General features: G+C 38.7%; 2 protein-coding genes across 2 annotated transcripts in view; one reads left to right on the top strand and one right to left on the bottom strand.

Moving 5' to 3' along the window:
• Positions 1-671: 671 nt before the first annotated feature.
• On the bottom strand, positions 672-10,450 carry LOC125031835 (ATP synthase subunit O, mitochondrial-like). The gene is made up of 6 exons (XM_047622806.1): positions 10,375-10,450; positions 4,727-4,771; positions 4,505-4,615; positions 3,642-3,774; positions 2,840-2,952; positions 672-1,155 (listed from the first exon to the last, which is right to left on the bottom strand). Exons 1-6 carry the CDS (start codon positions 10,399-10,401, stop codon positions 955-957), a joined length of 630 nt encoding a protein of 209 aa, XP_047478762.1. The 5' UTR covers positions 10,402-10,450; the 3' UTR covers positions 672-954.
• Positions 10,451-10,759: 309 nt separating this feature from the next.
• The window catches only part of LOC125031831 (DNA-directed RNA polymerase III subunit RPC4-like), a 13,251-nt gene continuing 12,700 nt past the window's right edge, over positions 10,760-11,310 (top strand). Inside the window, exon 1 of the mRNA XM_047622794.1 lies at positions 10,760-10,804. The gene's annotated coding sequence lies outside the window, so the exon portion shown is untranslated. The remainder of the gene's footprint in view (positions 10,805-11,310) is intronic.

Genomic DNA, 11,310 nt, shown 5'->3' with positions numbered 1-11,310 from the left:
TCAGGACTGACAAAGTCAGCCTTACATCCTTTTAGCACGGCTCTCACACCTTAGGAGGTGGATAGTAGAAGGGATTGGTGAAGAAACAAACGAAAAGTATGAGTGGGGAAAAAAGACTGCAAAATTAGTTGAGTTGATGGCTGAGTCCCAAGGTTGAGGAGTTCCCCATCATTGGGTCTCGGTCTCAGTCTCCGTCTCCGTCTCCTAAGCCCCCCCACAACAACGGGCAAATGATTGGGGGGGGGGGGGACTCTCTAGCTTGGTAAACATGCGTGAAATATTCAATAACCGGCCATTGCCCGATGGGAACTGCCAGTTCGTTAAAGTAAGCCCATTTTCATTTTCTCGATTGTGGAAGTGAAGGTAGATTTTGGTATTAATCATATTTTCCTCTCCTTTCCAAAACCCAATATTGTTAGATTGGTTTCTGTTAAATATGAAAGTATAAAGTTATGGAATTCCTATCTTAGTTCCTTGAATACAATGACCAACTTCAGGATAATCTGAAGGCATTTATGCATATCCACTTTAATTTATGACTGGTAGTATTGTTTTACATTTAATAAACTATATACTATAAATGAAAATCCAGACCATAACCACACCGGTTTATTAACAAGGGGAAAACATGCAGATGAAGACAACAGAAGGTCTGATTGAAATAAATACAATTTACATAAAATTTTTAATTTACATATAGTAATATTTCCATTTTGTACAGTTCCACTGGAAACACTGGGTTGCAACAACCTCAAATACATCCATTTTACATTCCGAACTTTACTTGGTCACCTGGAATGCATTCCTCGTGTTTTCATTGTTACCACAACTTACTTGAACATTTACATTCCCATTGATGGTAACAAATCTAGATGTCATCTTCCTACATTTTTTTTCATTAATCAAAGCTTAATGCTCCAATTTTCTTTACAATATAAAAATACATGAAAAAAATTATACGGCTTGTTCAAGAAGAGCTGTGAACTTCTTAATTTTGGATGCCATGGACATGTCAGCATACTTGTCGCCAATAGAGACGATCATTCCGCCAATGATGGATGGGTCCACTTTCATTGTCAGCTGCAGAGACTCGCCCTTCTTGAGGAAAGCCTTGAGAGAGGCTTCCAATTCCTTCTGCATGGCTGCATCAAGAGCCTGCAAATGATATTAAAAAATTATACATAAGTAATACTAATAATACCAAGATAATGTTAGAGGTTAAATATCCAACATTTTTTACATTAACAGGTTTTCCTTTAACATCTGATGTGTGTCCTGTTATCACTGTTTAATAACTAAAAAGTTAATTACAATGTACTAAATTTTACTGTTAGGATTATATATCTACTGTGAACAAATCAAATATAAATAATGCATGAATTACCAATGAAGTTACTTTTAATGTAATGTAATACAACTTAAAAAAATATATCCAACAAAGGCATGTGGGTTCCACAGCTGGACAAGAAATGTAATTTACCAAAGGACAGAAGAGCTCCTAGAAAAAGTACTAATGGCCTTCCATACCTAGAGATAGGCAATAATGCATGACAGCCATGTCATCATCATCATGATTTCAGTATAGTGTGTTTGCACAGATGGTTCCATAAGCACTTACTACTACTATCTAATTCCCCTGTTTATCCTTTCCCTTGACTTTTGAAGGATTTTTGATGATTTTAATAATATTTAATAACATTATAATTTCTCAATACTGGTAACAGCATATTGCTTAAAATACTTTAAAACAAGTAAATGTGCTAGACATCAAAACAAAATGTCAGATTTCAATGGCCATGGTATTACTGATAGTATGGTAAAGAAGGGGGTAGGAGGGAGAGTAAATGAGGTAGGATAGGGATTGATAGAAGGGGAAAAGGTTAAGGAGAAAGGGTAATTAGATCAAATGGAGGGTGTATGTGCATTTGAAGAAGGGGAAAAAGGTTAACTGGAAAAAATGCGACTCCTTGAGGGTGTCTGACAAGTTAGGGGGTTGGGGAAGAGAGGTCAAGTAAGGAAATGTGAATGTACAGGCTTTAGTAAAGCAAGGGCAGTATAGTAGGCTATGTGGGACTGAAAAAGAAACATTGCCTGAGGAGCACTAAGGTGGGTTGGAGCATGAGGTATGAATGTGTGAGGCGGGTGTGACCTATTCGTAAAGGGCAAGGGCAGTTTCCCAGTCTGTTCTGGTGGTATGGTGCCGACCAAGGAGAGATGGAAGGTTTTTTGGTTTGTAGTTTATTGGTGGTATGACTGCATGGATATGAATAGCAAGGCTGAGCAGTAGTGGAGCCATCTTTATGTAACCAAATTAGCTAGTAATTACAGTGGACAATAAATATACCCACAGCCAATAGGTTAATGTAAATCCATAAAATACACTAATGACAATATTCACTTATTTTCATAATACTGAGGTTCCTTGTCCACCAACTCATGAGACAACTGGACAAGAAGCAATGTTTATACTCTTGTGGTTTGCATTAGACTGGGATTTAAAGTTTTTATGGCTCTTTCAAAATTAATTTCCCTGTGAATGAGGGCAATATACATTTAACATAGGACATAGAAAGAAATATAGTTAATTCAACCTGCTTTCACAATACACAACTGCAACATTCTGAAACATCCCCCTCCCTACCACTTTAATTGTTAGATTTTTTTGTTTGTAGAGCTATTAGTTGCAGATATGGACTCCATACTCTCAACCTAAATCACAAACCACAAGTCTCTCTTTTCTCTGGCTTTCTTTTACACCAATTAATCCCACAGACTGAGAAAACTGCTGACTAAGAATGCACAGCAACCTCCTTTACAAAGACTGATATGCTGATCATACCTTGGCAGTTGTAACTTCACAAATGACTTCTCCTCTCACAGCAGCCATGATGACGCCAAAGGAACTCAGGACACCATCTACACTGGCAAGACGACCATTTTCAGCCAGAGCACCTGTTGGGTAAATACATTCAAATGTGAAAATTGATAACTAGGCTTGAATTTCAACAAGAAAGATTCTTTTAATCTATCTATTTTTTAAGGTAATATAATATTGCAGTTCTTAACCTAATCACAGTGGAAGCTTCCCATGTCATAGCAAACAATACATCTTGTTACATGCGGAGTCGGCTTTAAGGGATAATAAAAAACATAGGAACCAAATTACCCCACACACTATGCTCTCGATTGCTGTACATTATTTTAGGTAATGCTAAAAAGACAATCTACTTCTGAGGGACTAGTTTTCCTCAATGAATGGAGCCACAAGCTAAACTAGCACCCTTCAGTTTAATGTGGACAACTTGGTGCAGGTTCCCCCTACGCATGACCCGAAGATGTTGTCATGTGTGAGGGGCGGTCTACCATAATATGACAAGACATTATCCTAGTCGAAATGGGTTAACTATAAATGGCTACATTTACCTGTAGCATGAAATATTTGTTTATGCCTGAATTCATAGCTGCTCTCCCATTGATCTTCCCATCTTTATATTTAGAAAAAAAAAAAAAAAAAAAAAAACTTATGGATACAGGTCTACAGAGAAAAAGTAAAAAGCAATAGAACAAGACATACAAGGAAAAAGAGTAAGAGCAAGAAAGAAAGTAACCAAGTGATGATACAAGTCAGAATGAATACGCACCAAAGAGGTTGACCGTCAGTGGACTAGCATTCTTCTTGGCCAGAACAGAGTTGATGGCCTCCTTCTTGAGATCCTTGCTCAGCAGAGGGTTGGTAAGGAAATCCTTCAGTTGGGGATCAGTCTTCAACAGACCCTGAAGTATAGGAAATTAAGTTGAAGTATGAACTTTACCTTGGCAATCAATTTCTAAAGAAAGTACTTAAATCATGTGACAACCATATGAAAGTTCTACAGACACTAAATACTATATGAAAATACTTGCAATTAGTAACAGCTAAACTATTACCAAAATAATGTTTTCAAAGGACAATGCCTAAATGTACTTAGTGTACTGTACATTAGTTACCCAAAATATTATATTAACCCTAACAGGGCAGAATATTTCCCATCCTGGCAATGGAACACTAGCATTTTAGGGATTGCAAAAACAATGCTTGAATGAAATTTTGAGAACACAAAGCAAATATGTAAAAAGTCTGGTCCTTTGTTGCTGTGATTGCAAGCTACCACCTAATCTTAGGAGAGGTCTCTAATTCATAGCTTGTAAATACAATGACATTCAACTGTTCATTAAAATTTAAGACAATTTTAGTTGTATCTCTACTTGAATATTCATTCTTTCAAAAGCATCAAAATACCTGTTTACAGAATGTTTTGTATGGGAGGTGAAATAGCAATGCAAATACTATGCACAGCCTTAGAAATCCCATAATATTCTTGCACACTATTTTGACAATCAAACTTACAAAAGCATGAAAGAGGTTTTAGTTGTGCAATGATCAAATACACTTTACCTACTTCTAAAAATGAGCAAGAAAATAAACAATTTCCAATGGACAACTACAAGAGGTTTTAGTACTCACAGAAAGCTCCTTGAGGTCCTTGTCTACAGCATCAAGGGCCTTCTTCTTCATGGCTGCTGAATAAAGAGCGGTAGCATATCGGCCCTCAACTCCAAATACCTGCACTGGGGGCTGCAAAGAAACATCAGTTTAAGTTTCATTGAACCTTTTTAGAATTTCTTATTTATTGTGTAAATGACATTTCTATTAAAAAGTTAAATGGAAAACAAATAAGAAACCAACCTGAACCAGTTGCCTGGTAGCCACCGAGGTGGAGAAAGACCTGGCCTGCAAAAGAAAAAATTTCAGTACTATGAATGATATAATTTCACATGTTAAAATCAGTAAGCCATGAGCCCTTTTACCTCATGGTATTTTAGGTACCAATGCAAAGTTATTCTTATTAAATCCTTCCTACTACTTCAAACAATATTTAATTATAATTTTCTTTTGCATACAAAAACAAATGTGAGCTATATTCTGCTCCCCCCCCACACACACACACAGACTCACTCTTCAGTTACTTTTCCCATCCCTCTGCTTATAAATTTTTAAAAATTCTAGTACAAATTTATGTATTTCTAACAAAAAAGGAAATTATTACTAGCTAATCATTAAAGCATACTACTGCAAGAGGAAAATGGGCAAAAGGATTTTTAGCACCAATAAACTACCTCAAACTTTTCCCCCTTTAACCCCTTACAGTGTTTCCTGCACCATGCCTTGCTACGCTCCACAGACCAAGAATGCTAAGCAGCAAGAGTCAGCCAGTAAGCACCTTCCCTAAACTATGTTCTCATTTTACATAACATTATAAACCAAGAAAAATAGCAAGTGAGGCATGTAAATTTGCATATAGATGTATACACATACATTCCTATAATCATTCTTTGGCTTGTACACTGAATTGAAGAGATCATCACTCTACATTCACCTAAATCATCCTGATATTTTGAATCCTCCTTTGGGTTCTAATCACTGTCACTTGCCTCCAAATCACTACCATATGTTACTATCAGTCTAACAGGGCTTAGGCTGCAATTTTCCATTCATTTTATGTGGAACTATGCTCATCTTCCACTTCTCTCTCAATACGTTACTGACTTCAATGACAGAAGTATATGCGTATTTCGGTATGGACTTCTGTGAAGAGGTGAATACAAAATGAAATAAGAATCAGCTTGCAGAACCTATGGTCCTGTAGAAGCAGCTCACCCTTCCCCTCCCCACCCTTAATGCCAAAACTACTGAGGAGCTCAAGTGGTAAGAAATCAAAGCAGCTTGGACTATAGGAGTTAACCAGCATTGTATTTTTGTATGGGAGGTGAAATAGCTATGCAAATACTATGCACAACCTTAGAATTCCCATTTATTCTTGCACATTATTTTGACCATCAAACTTATAAGAAAGCATGAAGGTGGTTTTAATGCGCATAGATCAAACAATAATAACACCTACTTCAGTTACTACTAGGATTTTTGTACAATATGCATACAGCTATTTCTCAAGAAAATATTAAGGCTTCCCTTGCAATTCAATTTCAAAACCAGATGAGAAATAAATTTGAATAATCAAGGAAATAGCAATTTAAAAGGGAGGTGTTGAGTCACCAAGGAGTCAAATCAGTAGGCCTACCTAATTCCACTTGATATCCTCATTCCAGGATTTTTATTACTATTAATTTCATTAGTTATTATTTGAGACATTAGGATCATTATACTATCATAAATACAAATAGTTGTAAGAAAAAAAAACTTTCAAAAAACTAAGAAAAAGGGTAAATAAGTGAGATCAGGTTGGATTTGTAATTGACCTCGGTAACTAAGTTCTGGTGAAGCTATGTGTAAGAAAAATCGGTAAACTAAAATCACTAGTTTCTCAATGAATGGTGTTGCATGGTGTCAAATCTCCCAGTGGCATTCTGTGCATGTGCAGAAGGTTATTGTACAACAGTGTAAAATACCAAGATAAATACATGAATTCGGAAAAAAAAACTGGTAATTATAAAATAATAGTCCTCACACGCACTTAGTGATACACGGACTACTCGACAGATTGCAGTAACAAGTTAAACATCAGATTGGTTTTCATCCTCGCAAGAAAAACTTGATGGGTTGATCTTATTTACATCAGATGAATCTGATGATAATCTCCGTCACATTCTCCAGTCGACAATCTTGATGTGATTTGATAAGTCCCGAAAGCAGGGGAGGGCATGTAGTAGATCAGGGAAATTACGGGGTAAAACAGGCTTAAATAAGCAAAATAGAGAACAGAAATGTGTAACAAGCACAGAAACGCTTAAAATCGGCTAATGAAAGTCTATGGACATCGCTGCCATCTTTGAAAGTCTACGGATCGACACGCCAACTTTCGAAAAAGTATACAGGAACAAACCCCATCGTTCGGCAAAAATCTACGGGATTTCAAATAATCCAGATCCCCTGTTGTAATCATACAATGCATCCTAACCAATAAACCAACTTAACCTAACCCTGTGGGATTTATACACAACGATCTATATATTCCCTAGCCAGGGGGCCACGGCTCCTGGACCCCCTTAGCAGTATATACGCCTAGCCATGGGGCTATGCCCCCTGGACACACGTGGTATGAAGACACTAGTAATGACAAAATAAGCCTTCTCACAAGCGCAGAGCAATACATGGACTACTTGATGGATCGCAGTAATGAGTTACACGTTACACTTGTTTTGATCCTCGTGAGGTAAAAATGGAAGGGGACTTAGAAAATGAAGGGGCGATCTTCACTCTTCTCTGTCCTGTATCTCCCTTAGTTTAGATTTGCACATCTTTTGCCATAGATGAAAAGTGTCTTAGTTTTCATCAAGGTATACACTCCATACAGATATTTTACTGTACTCTTGGTTGACAGACAAAGTTTTCCCCCCCAGCTAGGTAAATACAGCAATCAGGAGGAGGTTATTGGCTCAGGTTTTCCATTTTTTCCACTTTCCTTTGCTTCTTCTGGATTCTTGTTCAGATTTCATTTTTTTTCAATATTTCTCTATTTCTACTGTGTTCCCCATTCAATCCCCCATTCCCAATGGGTCCTCCAAGAATAAAAGGGTAGGAAATAATTGCCAAATAGGTGCAACTGTCTTATTTAGAATTACCACAATAGAAAACAATAGCAGATTAACACTTAATACACAGTGAATAACTAGTGCAGAAAATAAGGTAAATGTTACCGAGAGCGACGCATCCTCTCAGAGACTATGTTCCAAAATCAGATTTTTTGTTTGTTTCCTCTACCCAACGATCTTGGGGGATTCGTGGGGAACCGGGGGTTTTGGGGGGGGGAATAATGGATGGCACTGGATGTCAAAAGGAACCTGCAGAAATCGAAGAAAGTGATTTATGAAACGTTAAAAAGTCGTTTTTTCGAAAACCCGAGCCAAATTTGTCCCGAAAAGCACAAAAAACGAAGGAAATCGGCCAGTGAAACTCTACGGACGCCCCGCCATCTTTGAAAGTCTACGGATTAACTGCCAACTTTCGAAAAACTCTACGGGAATCAAACCCAACGCTCGGTAAAAAACTACGGGATTTCACATTATCCAGATCCCCTGTGGTAATTGTAAAATGCGTCCTAAACAATTAACCAACCTAACCTTAACCCTGTGGCTTTCATACACTATGATGTATATATTCCCTAGCCAGGGGGCTCTGCCCCCTGGTCCCCTGTAGTATTATATGCGCCTAGCCGGGGGGCTACGCCCCCTGGACCCCCTAGTAATATACAAACCTAGCCTAGCCTAGCCTAGCCTAGCCTAGCCTAGCCTAACCTAGCCTAGCCTAGCCTAGCCTAACCTAACCTAACCTAACCTAGCCTAGCCTAATTATATTCACCTAGCCAGGGGGCTACGCCCCCTGGACCCCCGTAGTACTATATGTCCCCTGTAGTATTATATGCGCCTAGCCGGGGGGCTACGCCCCCTGGACCCCCTAGTAATATACAAACCTAGCCTAGCCTAGCCTAGCCTAACCTAGCCTAGCCTAGCCTAGCCTAGCCTAACCTAACCTAGCCTAACCTAACCTAACCTAGCCTAGCCTAATTATATTCACCTAGCCAGGGGGCTACGCCCCCTGGACCCCGTAGTACTATATGCGCCTAGCCAGGGGGCTAGGCCCCCTGGACCCCCGTGGCTTTAAGAATATACGATCTATATATTCCCTAGCCTAGGTGCTCTGCCCTCGGAACCGCCCAGGGTAAAACCAAATACCTGTATATTGCGAAAGATCGAACTTTTCTTCGCTTCCGTCTATGGTCCGAGTTCCTTGGTTTGTAATCACTTTTTCGACATTTGGGGCACTTGTTGGGCTCAAATATCAAGCTGAGATAGATGCAGATATCTAATTGTTCTATATATCCACTATACGGCCTTAAAAATGACCCGGAATCGACGCAACACTCTTAAAATGTGACACTTCTCACCGGTGTTTCGGAACTAATGGCGACTGACGAAGTGTCAAATCTCCCGGTGGAAAAACGCACATGCGCACATGGTTATTGTCCAAAATAGTGTAAATAATTACCACAGCACGTAAAAGAAGTATAATAAAAGTTAAACAATTCATCAAATACACGAATTCGGAAAATCAGACTCTGGTAATTACAAAATAATCGTTTTCACAAGCGCGTAGTAATACATGGACTACTTCGTAGATCGCTATGAGGAGTTACGCGTCACATTTGTTTTGGTCCTGGCAAGGTAAACATGGATGGGGACTTAGCCTCAGAGAGGTGCCCTGCAGAGCCTATTTTTGTCATTTCCCGGGAAATATGAGGCCGCTGCAGATTTAGTTGCATAGATTCCTACTCTATTTTTTATGCTCTACAAGATGGCAATGTCCAATTTGCTCTCCCTCCGTGCGTCGCTCTCGGTAACATTAACCGAAAATAAGGTATTGTTACCAAGAGTGATGCACCCTCCAGATACCAAGTCCCAAAACCGGCATATCGTGGGACCCAAAATCCAGATCTAACCTTTGCTACCTTCCATTAATTCCCTAGACAGCAGGGCAAACACCCTATACCCCTTTAATAACACTTCATGCCTGTTTGAAAAAAAAAAAAAAAAAATCAGAACTCTGGCTGTGTGAGGGTGTTGTGGACTTTGTCTCTAAGCGGTGACATGCAGCGGATATTTTCATCACTTCGCAGTAACTATGAGGCCGCTGCAGCTGTACCTGTATTGTTTATTACTTTTTTTTTTATATGCTCTAGGTAGTGGGGGTAGTGTCCATTTCCCTCTGTCTCTGTGTCACTCTCGTTAACATTATCCAAAAATTAAAAATTGCAAGTTTGGACAAATGTGTGAAACAAAAAAAAAATTACCGATGTTTTATGCAACACCAAACTACCTTTGAACAAGTGACTTCACCCTCACAAAATACTTCGAAATACATGATAAATTTTAAACTTGTAATTTGGCGTTAAAAGACTTACTTTTCTAATACTTTACTGCCAAATTACCGTAAGAAATAGATCGTTCCTATTGGATGTCAACAAATCGAAATGTATTCTTGTCTCGTCCTCTTGTATATTAGGATCGGAAATCTAAAAGACCTACATAAACCTCACTAACTTGATCTAGCCTATTCACCTTTTCTTACTCATTGGCGTCGCCTTTACCCTTTTCGTCATTTACAACCAAAAACGGTCACCAAAATAACCCTCTCCGATCAGCTGATCCAAAATATCGGCTCTGTCCACCGGCGGCCTCATCAATCTACCAGAAAACGCCTGTCGCCAGCTTCAGTAACCACAACAATACTTTCTCCTTTAATAGCAATAACCCAAGAAATATCCAGACGAAGAAATCAGACGGCAAGAGTCCCCTAAACGGTGGAAATTCGGCACCTACCAAGATTCCGAACCTCGCAGCAGCCATGGTGGAGACGGACCGGTGTTGCGATTCCTTCTCCGGGCGACGGGCGGAGGGGGGCTCGGGCGGTGGTTCCTTTTGGTTCTTTTTTCGGTGGTGGAGAGGGATTTTATGAATTTGAGTTAATTTGAGATGGAGTTTTTGTTTTTTACTTTTTATTTTGTCTTTTGGGGAAATGCGGTTAGTTTTATTGAACCGGTATTGGGGAATGTATCGGGAGGAATTATAATAGTATCTCAAAAGAATGCGATTCAGATATTTGACATTTTTCATTTCTAAAAATATAAAACATCATGTCCCTTATATCCTCCCAAAGAAAATAGTAAAACTGACAAAAAGGGCCAGGGTTCATGTGTCTCTCGGATGTAAACAAGACCACCAGCGAGCGAGTTACGGGAAGGAGGCAATCGTAAAAAAAATTCTAATTTACGGTATAAATGTCTTTCGGTGTTTATTTGACGCAGGGCTGATTGATGGTTGAGTTGTGGCTGTATTGTCATGATATGTCGATGGGTGATTTTGTGTGTATTTTTTTATTTGGTAGCGCTTATTTGTAAGGAACATGTGATGACTGATTTGCATGAATTATGCCGACTCAGGGATTTTTAGTTGAAAGTATGAATGGTATGAGAGAATTGTCCACATCTAGAAATAACTTGTACTTTGTAATATCTTAATATAATGTTATTGTCATTCGTTAACTTTGCTGTACATTGACGATCTAGACTTAGTTATATGGTGGTGGTGATGAAACTTCACCCTTGCCAAATATTTTACCAAAAATTAGGTATTGTTAACATTGGGCTGAAACTACAGGGTAACATTCTCAATAAAGTTGACATTGTTATGAGTGAGTATGAACTTTCTGCTGTGACATTATGATGTATTGCTATCATAACATGTATTATAAATGGT

This window comes from Penaeus chinensis, chromosome 2 (assembly GCF_019202785.1).
Source record: "Penaeus chinensis breed Huanghai No. 1 chromosome 2, ASM1920278v2, whole genome shotgun sequence".
Taxonomy (NCBI): Eukaryota; Metazoa; Arthropoda; class Malacostraca; order Decapoda; family Penaeidae; genus Penaeus; species Penaeus chinensis.
Note: the sequence above shows the minus strand (reverse complement) of the source record. Positions and strands in the feature narration are given on the sequence as shown.